A 12928-nucleotide genomic window follows, 5' to 3' on the forward strand; every position below is an offset into this window, starting at 1 on the left:
ATCATGTGAGCCAGCAGGGCTCACCATTGGACGGCTCTTCTTGGGGGATGGAGAAGTTAGTCTTTGAAGCCGGGGGTCTCCCAACACTACTAATCTATCCTAAATCTTTATGATATCCAAGCTCCTTTCCTGCCACCTTCTTTCCCTTATTTTTCTCTAGCTTCTACTTATGAGAGAAATCATTCAGCTCTTGGTTTCTGAGTTTGGCTTATTTCACGTAGAAGCATGATTTTCTCTATTGCCATCCATTTATCAGCAAATGCCCTGATTTTATTCTTCTTTATGGCTGAGTCCATCACCATTCATTTGTTGATGGGCATCTGCGTTGATTCCACAATTTGACTATTGGGAATCATGCTGCTATAAACATTGAAATGGGTGTCTCACTGTGATAGGCTGAGTTTAGTTCTTTTGGGTATATACTGAGGAGGGGGATAGCTGGGTTGGATGGTGGTTCTATTCCTAGAGTTTGGAGGAGTCTCCACAGTGTTTTCCAGAGTGGTTGTACTAATTTACACTCCCACCAGCAATATATGAGTGGACATTGTCCCCACATCCTCTGTAGCATTTATTATTGTTGTTGTTTTTGATCATTGCCATTCTGATTGGGGTGAGATGAAATCATAGTGCAGTTTTGATTTGCCTTTCTTTGATTGCTAGAGAGGCTGAACATTTTTTTTTTCATGTATTTGCTAGCCATTTGTATTTCCTCTTTTGAGAAGTTTCTATTTAGTTCTTTGGCCCATTTGTTCATTTTTTTTTCTTAGCATTGAGTTTTTTGAGTTCTTTGTATATTCTGGATATTAATCCCTCGTTGGAAGAGTAACTGGAAGGATTTTTTCCTACCTTTCTGTAGGTTCTCTCTTCACTCTCATGTTTTCTTTGATATTGTGCATGTTGTGATTGAAGTCAGAGACTTGGTTGAGAATGAAGGACATACTAACTCCTGTCCTTCTCACTGGATCAGTGAACTGGTAATTATAGCAAATATACCTTGAGCACTTAGCATGAGCCAGTTTTTATCCTAGGAGTAGGTCATCTCCATCTCCATATACACATCTACTTAACCCTCATCTTAAATGTGTGAGGCAGGCAATATTATGATCATTTCCACCCGACAGATGAGGAAACCAAGGCACAGAGTTCAGGAAACATACCTGAGGATACTCACAAAGTTTCTAGAACCACACTCAAACCCAGGCTGCTTCTTAGTGAGGGTGATGTTGACAATGACAGTGGTTAATCATGGTGCATTCCCTTGGCCTCAGAGTGAGGGAAGGTGTGGGCCTCTAAATTACTGTAGCAACATCAAAGGACTCTTGGAAGACACCAGGAGTGAGTGCTGCTGAATTTACTGTGTGGTGTGTGTTATTAATCACTACAAGGTTTTGTCACTGGAGAAGAGACAGAAATACGATGAAGGAATTATGAGAGCCTTGTGTGGCCTGGTGAGTCACTGTACCTTTCCACCCCCCGCTGTACAGAGCCCCCCAGATTTCTGTTTTTGTGGTTATTGGGTTTTATGTGTGTCATGGTGAGGAAAACACCAGATCTATTCACGTCAACAATTAGAGTGACTTTTGCAGGGACTGAGTTACAGTCACGAAGTTGGAATTATGTGGCTTAGTCGTGTCGGGATGATACCTAGGAGAGTGAACTGCCTGTGGCAGTTTTTCCAGTAGACATTTATGAACTCCCCAAATAGTAGAGAATGACACCACCGGCAATAATCATTCACTTATTACGAATGAGCAGAAGGGAAAGCAGATCGAATAAAAAAATTTCAAGTGGCTCTGTTCTTATAAAAAGAATTTATGTTTTGCCTAAATGCAAAGCAGGGACATGTTCATTCCCTCTTCCTTTTAATGAATATTTATTGGGTGTTTACGAACAATAACTTGGTTTACAAAGAAGCCTAAGGTACCCTGAATGCCCGTGGGGAGCTTAAAATTTTAATACATGAAAAGTTAAAGAGCCCATAGCAAATGCCAAGCCGTTGATACAGAGGAGTTCAGGAAAGGGAGACTGGTCTGTAGTTTCCAAAGTTTGGGGATCTATCATCACCACCACCACCATTGTCCCATCCACTTTTTATTAAGAATCTAATAAACATCAAGTAATATGATATGTCCTTGATTGTTTCATTTATTCCTCAATCCCATTCCATGGGGGCAATCTCTAATATTCTTTTTCACAGATGGATGAATTCTGTTCCCAAGGTGTGGAAGTTAAGTAGTGTATCCAAGGGAACTCAGTTGAAAGAGGTAGGATTAAGTCTGGGCCCTTCATCACTATCAGGTACTCTGAATTCTCCAAGAAAGCCACCAATTCTATCCTCTCTACTTTCAAAATGTCCCGAATCCTTCCACCTCCCACCCTTCGACTGCTAAAATTCTGATGTTTTACCAGTAGGTTGCATCACCGTGACCAAAATACCTGACAAGAACAACTCAGAGGAGGAAAAGTTTGATTTGGCTCATGGGATCAGAGGTTCTCAGTCCACAGGTGCCAACGCCATGGCTCTGGGCCCAAGCTGAGGCAGAACATCATGGTGGATATGAAGCAGAGAGAAAGAGAGAGGAGATGGGACCCTGGAGGAGAGATGCTCAGCTCATGGTGGGGCCCAGAAGCAGAGGGCGGGGGAAGGGCCACAGGGAAGATGCACCCTTCCAGGACACATCCCCAGTGACGACCTTCTTCAGTTCCCATCCCATCAGGTCATTCTATTCAAAGTAGGAAGAAGGGATTGGGTTATACACAATCAAATTATTATTATTATTATTTTACCTATGATAAGCCCTGCATTAACAGGAGCTTTTGGGAACACCTCACATCCAAACTATGACACCTGGTTATGTCACCATCGTCCTTACCTGGTCTAGTGTAGCAGGCTCAACACATAAGTCCTCCAGTTCTTTGTGTGCCCTTCCATTCTACTCTGCGTACAGTAACCATAGGGATCCATTTAAAAGACAAATCACCTCTTTCTCAAACCTCTTCATTGGTTCCCCATTGCACTTAGCAAGGCTCTAACATCATTTGCAAGATCTGTGGGGTTATACGATCTAGGTTCTAGCTACCGCTTTTTTGGGGGAGACGGGGGGATACTGGGGATTAAACTTGACCCTGAGCCACCTCCCCAGCCCTATTTTGTGTTTTCTTTAGAGATAGGGTCTCACTGAATTGCTTAGCACCTGGCTTTTGCTGAGGCTGGCTTCGAACTCGCTATCCTCCTGCCTCAGCCTCCTGAGTTGCTGGGATTAAAGGTATTCAGCACTGTACCTGGTTCTGGCTGCCTCTTCATCTTCAGCTCTAGTTATGGTTTGGATGTGAGGTGTCCCCCAGAAGCTCATGTGTGAGACAGTGCAAGAAAGTCCAGAGGAGACATGACTGGGTTGTGAGAGCCTTAACCCAACCAGTGAATGAACCCCTGATGGGATTAACTGGGTGGTGGCTGGAGGCAGGTGGGTGTAGCTGGAGGAGGGGGCATTGGGGGCGTGGCTTTGGGGTCTCTATTTGTCTCTGGAGAGTGGAGTCTCTGTCTGCTTCCTGATCACTATGTGAGCTGCTTCCCTCCACCACATTCTTCCTCCATGATGTCCTGCCTCCCCTCGAGCCCCGAGGAATGGAGCCTGCTGTCTATGGACTGAGACCTCTGAAACTGTGAGCCCCCAAATAAACTTTTCCTCCTCTACAGTTGTTCTGGTTGGTCTTTTAGTTGCAACAGTGAAAAAAGCTAATTAAAACCAGCTCTTAGCTCTCTCCTTCTTACTTACTCCAATCCAGCCATGTGAACGTCTTGCTGTTTCTCAAACACGCTAAGACTGTAAATCATATCCTTCATGGCTCACATGATCACTTTAATATCTTTGCCCCAATGAAACCTGTAGGTAAAGGCCTTTTACATTGTGTGTAATGGTGGAAATTTGAAGCAATCCATGTGCTCATCATTAGGGGAATGAATAAGTAATAGATACATACTAGGGAGTACTAAGAATCAAGAAGAAATAGCAAACTAGTTCTGGAAATGGCAGTATAGAAAGAACAGACAGGGCATTGTGTGGGAGAAATAGGAACAGAAAAGATTTGTCGGGGTTGGGGCTGTAGCTCAGTGGTAGAGCACTTGCCTAGCACACGCGAGGCACTGGGTTTGATCCTCAGCACCACGGAAAAATAAATAGATAAATAAAATAAAGGTATCGTGTCCATCTACAACTGAAAATATTTAAAAATATATTTGTAATGTGATATCTTTGATGCAAAGCAAAAACCTCACCATCAATACTATGTACTTCATGAGTTCATACTTGCTTAAAGGACAAATATCAAATATGGGGAACTAGGGAAGAAATAGGAGCTGGGAGCTGGGTGGGGTGGTGTGCACTCCTCTAATCCTTGTGACTTGGGAAGCTTAGGCAGGAAGATTACAACTTTGAGGCCAGTCATAGCAATTTCGTGAGATCTCATTTCAAAAAATGCATAAATGCATAAATAAAATAAAAAGGACGGGGCTCAGTCATAGAGTACCCCTGAATAGAACACCCAGTAAATCTCCCATTGCATGAACTTTCGTGTGTGCATACACACACACACACACACACACATAGGAGAAAGGGTCAAAAACAAATCTTTCTCTGAACACCGTCTCACCTTAGTTCTCGTTAGCTGTTCTCGATATCCTTGACCACATAGCATCAGTTACTGTATGACATTGCCTAATAGAGTTGCCAGTGTGTTTATTGCTTTGCCTCCACCACTAGAGGTCAGGGACTTTGTTCAGTTCACTTCTGTAGCTTCTATGTCTAGGCCAGTGCTTGACACATAGAAAATGTTGAATCAATATTCATTGAAAGGAATGAATTTGTGCCCCCAGCCAGTCATAGGATGGTAGGGATTAAGATTTTGTGTTTTAGTGGAATATTACTCAGCCTTAAAGAAGAATGAAATTATGGCATTTGCAGGTAAATGGATGGATCTGGAGAATATCAGGCTAAAATAAGACAATTCCCCCCAAAACCAAAGACCAATGTTTTCTCTGATGAGTGGATGCTGACCCATAATTGGGAGCAGGGGTAGGGAAGAATGCAGGAACTTTAGATTGGGCAGAAGGGAGTTAGAGCAGGGGAGGGAGTGTTGGGGGTAGGAAAAATGGTGGAATGAGATGGACATTATTACCCTATATACATGTATGATTACACTACAAGTGTGACTCTGCACCATGTTCAGCCAGAGGAAGGAGAAGTTGTGCTCTGTATGTGTACATTGTGTCAAAATGCATTCTACTGTCATGTTTAACTAATTAGAACAAATAAAAAAGAAGTAAGCATCTGAAAACCACACACACACACACACACACACACACACACACACACAGAGACCTTATATTTAAAGGTTGAGAAAAGCAAGGTTAAGCTGCTTACACCAAATAAAGAAGCTAGTAGGTGACCCAGGTTTCAATCAAGAGTTCTGTTCCAAGTCCAAGTCCAGTGCTATTTTCATTATATCACAGAAATATCCCTAAAATCCATGTACTTATAATACCTCACATTAAATAGGATGCACAAGTATTCAATCTATAGAAGCAGCATTAAAGAATGAATGACTCCCTAAGAATTTAGCTGCATGGTTAAAACATTACAGAAAACATTTTTGAAAAGATAAAACTTGCAAATGTAGGCACACCCGGGATTCTTCTGTGAATGTTGCTGAAAAAGTTATGAGTCATCTGAGAGGTGGGCAGGTAACCTTTCTAGGTTGACTAGCATTCATTCGATCACTGACATTTTAAAATCCTTGATATTTTGATCTTTTCCCAGGTAAGTCAGTTTCCTGGTGTATAGTGTTTTAATTAAGCAAAGATTGATAACACCTTCTGATTAAGGTCAGAGCATATTTGAAGTGATCGTATTGTTACCAATAAAATAAACCAGACTTCAAGGAAGAGTGAAGAGGAGGCTCTTCGTTAAGAAAGATGTTTGCCATTAAGCATAGCTATTTAAAGCATTCAAGGGATTACAACTTTTCAAGGCACTGTTCTTTAGCTTTCCTTTTGTCATCATTTACATAATTTGCGAGCCTTCCGAAGGTTCCTCTAATGAGCCCACATCTCTCCGTAATGGCTACACTGAATGTCACAGTTGACCCAGGAAATAATAAACCACTGACTAGTTGATTGACAGCCAGAATCCAAATCTGCAGGAACATTTCTGCAAACTCAAAATTGGAGACTTTTTAATTTAATAATTCCAAATGATCTGTCTCTACCCAGTTTTGCTTATTTCTGATTTTGTGCACAAACAGTCACACGATGTGGATGTGATGTTTCTTCTCTCCCCATCGCCTGACAGGTCACTGTTGACATCGAAGATGAGAATGATGAAGCACCTGTCTGCACACCCTATCTCTCTAAGGCCGTCATTTTTGACAACGTTGTTGCTGGGACAAACGTCAATGGCTTCAAACTGAGCTGTCATGACAGAGATTCACAAGATTTTGAAATGCGCTTTGAGATAGCTTCTGGTGGATGATTTAATTATTTCTTTTAATCATGTGCATGTGTCAAATTGACATTAGTTATATTGTGTAAGGCATGATACATAACCCTAGAAATGATTAAGTTTATATTTATAGCATTAAGTTTCCTCAAGGCCTCACTTTCATTTCTACATATCTAACTTATTTCTTCCTGTAATGGGAGTATCAGTGACTTCATGGATATTTTGACCACAAAGTACTTTGCATGGGAAAGGCTAAGGGTTGCACTAGGAGCTAAGTCCGCTGTCCATGGTGCTGGCTGAGAAGAGCAGCCACCTTCCCTTTGAAGATACAAGTCCATTAAGATAGATGTTTTGGGTATATAATTGCTGCATTTGCACAGATCTAAATCAACTTTAGTCACTATCTTGTCTTCTGTGGAAGACAGCTCCTGGAAACCAATGATATATCAAGCATTGTGCTAGGAAATGGGTACACAGAAGTATCCAAGACAGATAAGGATCTATATTTATGTCTCTCATTGCTCATTAAACTAATAGTAACTGCAACAATTATAAAGTTATGAACTACAATAAGTACTATAAAAAAAGTTTCTTGGGCCAGGGGTGGTGGTGCATGCCTGTAATCTCAGCAGCTTGGGAGGCTGAGACAGGAGTATCTCGAGTTCAAAGCCAGCCTCAGCAACAGCAAGGTGCTAAGCAACTCAGTGAGACCTTGTCTCTAAATAAAATGCAAAATAGGGCTGGGGATGTGGCTGAGTGGTTGAGTGCCCCTGAGTTCAATCCCCAGTACCAAAAAAAAAAAAAAAGTTACTTGGTACTGTGAACCATCATAAAAAAGAGACCAATTTAAAGCACAGGGGCCACTTCTGTCTCATTTGTCTAAAAGAACAGGAGCCTGGAGATCAGTAAACACATTGCCAATTAATTAGGAGGACTACTTTGATATCTATTCCCCTTGCTTCATAACTTAATAAGCTCCATGAAGAAAGGGACCATGTGCATCTTGTTTATAAAAATGTCCCCAAGGCCATAGGGAAGACTTCAACTTAGGGGAATCTATAGATACTCTGTGGTTTGACTGGTTCATTTGATACTGACCTAGATAAACGTATAAATGCAATAGCTCTGAGTAGAAGATTAAGGAAGAGGAATCAGGTAGGTGGGATTGCTAGACATTAGCATGAGCTTTGCTAGCCATGTGTGGACATCAGACTCATGATCTTAACCTGAAAATGTATTCTCTAACCAACTATGTTTATTGCTTATTTTTATCTCAGTTTTATTAAAAGCCATGTATAGATTTGGGAATTCAGGATACAATGGAAATTTATTTTAACCCCTATGGGGTTAAAATACTAATTTAAAGTCGCTTGAGGAGATCAATGTATCTTAATATGATTCTGATTTTTCAATTATTCCTTTTAAAGGAAATGAGAACAATCACTTTGGATTTGATCCAATTCGAGGTTCAAATACTCCAAAATTGATCGTGAAGAATCCTTTTAAGTTTGAGTCTGGAGCTGAACCGCGGCGGCAGTACCATCTTGTGGTGCACGTAATTGATGACAATCTGAAATACGGCAAATCCAGGAAGCCCAGGACAGGCACTGCTATTATAGATATTTATGTGACAAGAGCCAATACGCCACCTCCCCCAACAAGTTCTGAAGTAAAGAGTTATAGAATTTGAGTCTCTGTGCAGAAAATACTGTACTGTAAATTCCAGTTTTATTTAGGAAGGTTAGAAGTCTGATCAGGGCAACACTTCTCCCAAATGCCTTTCCACTTGAAAGCTCTGCCCCCATCCAACCACCCGGGCCACATTTTACAGTGTGCACCTGTTCATATAAATGATATGGGTGGAAAAGAATTTGTGATAATGGCATATGGTACATAGAGGACCCCTAAGTAGCTAATTGTGTCTGAATTATCTGAAAGCCCTGCCTACCAGAAAAGCCTGATATTCAGTGAATTTCAATGCATTTTATCAATTTAAATTCTCAGCAAATAGGCACCTTAAATGATTATTCTGTAGCAGCCATGCTATGCACGGTCATGGGCACCCACAGAGTGCCAGGACAGTACCACATGGCATATATTCATCTGCTCATCACATCTTCAATCCAACCCTGTGAAGCTTAGCAGACCCTCTAGTAGCTTATCATTTAAAAAATAGATATGCAGTGTTTCCGTAGAATTCCAGAATGGCTTCTGAGACACCCAAGGTGAAGTCTATTCTGTTGAACAGTGTAGGGTATATTTTATTGTCTTCTATCCTCTGAAATAGAAGCAAAAAAAAGGTGGTAAATCTTTTCACCAGAATATATGATTTTCAAGATATACTGGCCTTTGAACTGCACAAAAGGGTTAACTATATGTGGAGCAGATAATGGGGGCATGTAAACCTAAAAGGACCTCAGATACCATCTAGTTCAGCCCCCTTTTATGGATGGGAAGACTGAGGGCAAAAAGAGAAATAGTTTGTTTAGGATCACAGAATGGTCACTGAATGCAGCTCAAGTCTTTAAATTTTTTGTTCTTTTTAGTTATATAAGACAGTAGAGTACATTTTGACATATCACACATACATGGAGTCTAACTTCCCGTTCTTGTGGTTGGATATGATGTGGAGTTTCCCTGGTCGTGTGTTCCTATATGAACATGGGAAAGTTCTGTCCCATTCATTCCACTGTCTTTCCCGTTCCCATCCCTCTCCTCTCCCTTCATTCCCCTTTGTCTAACCCAATGAACTTCTACCCCACTCCCATTGTGTATTAGCATCCACATATCAGAGAGAACATTCCTCCTCTAGTTTTTTGGGACTGACTTATTTCACTTACCATGATAGTCTCCAGTTCCACCCACTTACCAGCAAATGCCATAATTTCATTCTTCTTTATGGCTGAGCAATTCAAGTCTTTATATTCTTAATTGGGTGGCTTCTTTATGTTGTGGTATTTCTCAGTATCACCTGTGGAGTATAAAAATAAGTATGCCTGAGTCAATACCCCATTGTCTGTGTGGAATTATGGCTCTGTGCGGATGCTACTGTGTGTGTGAACAGATGCTCTCTGAAAACACCAACTAATGCTCTGTTTGCTTTGAAATAATTTTCCCAGCAAAGAAAAGGTCTGACCATCGTGTACACAGCTATCAACACATACAAATCCCGGGACTGGTACATTCCTTTCATCTTCACTCTGATGGCTTTTTTCTTTGCTGGATTGGTTTCCTGGGTGTGTTTTCTGCTTTGGAGATATGGAAACATTATGGAGTGCTGTCATTTAATGACCAAAGAAGTCTCCAAGTCCAGATCCAAGTATGTGATTTTTTTTTCTAACTTTTTGAGTGAAGAGTTAAAATCAATTGAGGTTCGGTGATCTCCAATCTGAGGGCTCTGTCTAATTTTGCTTTTGTGGGGCACAGAGGAAAGCATTTGGGATACAAAACCCTTTTCACCAATGATCCCAAACCCACTCCATCCCAGAAACAGTTGGGGACCTTTCTTTTTAGTAACAACAAATTATTGAATTCTATCATAGAACATTTGCAACAGATTTTCGGTGGGAAGATGTTTTAAACAAATACATTTAGAAATAAACAACTCTCCCTTATTATTTTTTTGCAAGTACTTTGATGGACAGCTGTTTGACCATTGCTGGGAGTGAGCCTAGGATGAGTAATCCATGCAGGTACCCTCTCTGAGCATCTGTGTGTCTTTCCATGTGTCTGACGCTGGACAGAAAAATCCAAAAAATGTATAGAATGAAGCTGCTTTTATCATTATCCAAAAATAGCTCCTCAGGGTACAAAATATTATAGCTTCAAAATTAGAGTTGGAACTGAATTTTCATTAACTAAATAGAATTTATTGATGGTGTATTAAGTGTGTAGTGGTAGTTGATGCAGACCATTTTATTATTCCTCATAGAATATTTCATTTTTTTCCTGGGAATATAGGATGATGTAATAATAGTCATGTGCTGATTATTGAATGAAATCGATTTTTTTCACCATGTGTTAGCATAATGAAGCTGATATTTTGTCAAATTTTCTTTCTCTACAGACGAATGAAGTATATTGCAGGTAAGATATAGATTGCCAATTGTTACACAATTATCCTTAAATTGTGTGATTTTTAACGTGCCTCTCACCAGATACCTGTTTTTGTTTATTTGTTTTGGAACAGGGGATAATAATCAGAAAGAAAAGGTCTTTACAGGAAGCAGAAGTAAAAAATTAGAAGTGTTAACAGTAAGTGCATTTTTGTGATCCCTCTATGGTTAAAAAAAAAAAAATCACGCTACATTTTCCTCATAGTTGTTGTGCAAATGGAGGTTCCATATAGACATATGGTAAATTGACACAAGCATCAAAGAAAGGAAATAACATAATTTCAATTTATCTGTTTCTGCAGCCAGAACAACTCTAGATAATGGAAATCCTGCACCTTTCATCATTAGTTAAAAATAAAAGCAATATTTGAAAATAAATTATATATTTGATAGAGCTGAATAAGTTCTTCAACCTTTGAGTTTTTAAGCAGATGGGAAATCTGTGCCCTAGAGCACGCAAATTATTTTCAAACTGGCTGACTCATATTCATTGAATAATTCACATAACCAAGTGTAGCAGGGTAAGACTGGTTCTAGGAAAATTAAATGTAGGCTAGAAAAGAAGGGCATTTTTAGTTTTCATCTCTAATTTTTCTCTCCACTGGCCTCCAAGGACCTTTTTACCTGAGTCTTTACTGACCATGACATTGTCTCATGAGCTTGTTCTCATTCAGGGCTTCTTTCCCCTGCCTCTTCCCTTAGGAAATGGATGCCACCTAACCACCTGTATTAGTTTGCTAAGAGCTGCTATAACAAAATACCAGACTGGGTGGCTTAAACAACAGAACTTTATTTCTCATGGTTCCCAATGCTAGAAGTCATGATCAGGGTGTTGGGCAGGTTTGGTACTTCTGAGTCCTTTCTCCTCGGCTTGCTGAGAGCTGCCTTCTGGCTGTGTCCTCACATGTTTGTGAGGGTGGTCTTTGCTTTTAATGTCCTGATTTCCTCTTTTTATAAAAACATTTTCTGTATTGGATTAAGTTCTGCCTCTAGGACCTCATTTTACTTTTTAAAAACCCTATCTCCAAATGGAGTGATGTCCTTAGGTACTGGGGGTTAGAATGCCAATGTATGAATTTGGGGGAGTGGCATAGTGTAACCTGTAATACCTCTCATCAAGATGAAATTTCACATTAAAAAAAAAAGAGGAACTGAAAAGAACTCATGGAAATGGAAGGGAAATCAGTAGAAGAGAGGAAAGGGACCAGGGGGAGGGACAAGGGAAGAGAAAATACTAGAAAATGATATTGGCCAAATTATATTGTTATATTGTGTGCTTGTATAAATATGTAACAACAAATCCCACCTTTATGTACAACTATAATGCACCAACAAAAAATGTGGGCAGTAAGCCCAGCGTGGTGGTGCACACCTATCATCCCATCAGCTCGGGAGGCTGAGGCAGAAGGATTGTGAGTTCCAAGCCAGCCTCAGCCAACAGCAAAGGCACTGAGCAACTCAGCGAGACCCTGTCTCTAAATAAAATACAAAAAAGGGCTGGGGATGGGGCTCAGTAGTTAAGCACCCCTGAGTTCAATCCCTGGTACCCCTGGCTGCAAAATGTGGGAAATTAAAAAAAAAAAAAAAGACCAGAGTTAACAGGGGTCATGGCAAGTAGACTGATGTGGGGGATGGGATTGGGAGGAGATAAGCACACCCAGAAGTTTTGGTCCCTAGGCTGAGCACTCTATAGATTAGAAAGATGAGGTAATTTATAAGAAGTCATCTGCTCAAAGAATTCAACACATATCAAAACTAATTTTATCAAGCCAACTTTATTGCTAACAATCTGTTTTTTCAAAGGAAACCATTGTGTACGAGACCATGTTTGATGGAGAAGCCATTGATCCAGGTATGGTGCTTAATTATCTTTTGAGTGAAGCCCAATTTTGCCTGTTTGGATATTAAACTATATGGAATAAATTGCTTGTTATTATGCTTTGCAAAATGAGATCTGTCCTAATGCCATCCCCTTTAGGGCCAGGCAGGGATCAGATAAAGCAGTCAGTTAAATCATGGGAGGCAACTGATGTTTGGGGGATGTCACCATTACTCAGTTGCACTCCTCAAGGATTCGGGAGGAATAGGAAGGAAGTTGCTGGAGGGTCTGTAAAAGCCTTGGAGGTGGAGAAGTTAGAAGATGAGGGTTTCAGTGTGGACAGTCAACAATGCTCCGAATGAACTTGGGGCAAAGCATTTAACCTTCCTGCATCTCCCTTTTCCCAGCTGAAAAACCTATGTTGTCTGCTTCATGGTGGTGATTGTGCAGTTTAAGCATAACTGTACTAACTTGTAAAAATCACTGTGCAAAATGTC

The 12928-nt window shown here is 40.5% G+C and overlaps 1 protein-coding gene across 1 annotated transcript in view; it reads left to right on the forward strand.

The window, feature by feature from the left end:
* LOC114107192 (cadherin-related family member 3-like) overlaps positions 1 to 12520 on the forward strand; it is a 56863-nt gene extending 44343 nt beyond the window's left edge. The window contains exons 12-17 of the mRNA XM_027954547.2: positions 6348 to 6519; positions 7925 to 8166; positions 9617 to 9816; positions 10564 to 10583; positions 10687 to 10751; positions 12416 to 12520. Coding sequence (XP_027810348.2) covers positions 6348 to 6519; positions 7925 to 8166; positions 9617 to 9816; positions 10564 to 10583; positions 10687 to 10751; positions 12416 to 12520 — 804 coding nt within the window. The remainder of the gene's footprint in view (positions 1 to 6347; positions 6520 to 7924; positions 8167 to 9616; positions 9817 to 10563; positions 10584 to 10686; positions 10752 to 12415) is intronic.
* Positions 12521 to 12928: the final 408 nt, after the last annotated feature.

Source organism: Marmota flaviventris, chromosome 1 (assembly GCF_047511675.1).
Source record: "Marmota flaviventris isolate mMarFla1 chromosome 1, mMarFla1.hap1, whole genome shotgun sequence".
Classification (NCBI taxonomy): domain Eukaryota; kingdom Metazoa; phylum Chordata; class Mammalia; order Rodentia; family Sciuridae; genus Marmota; species Marmota flaviventris.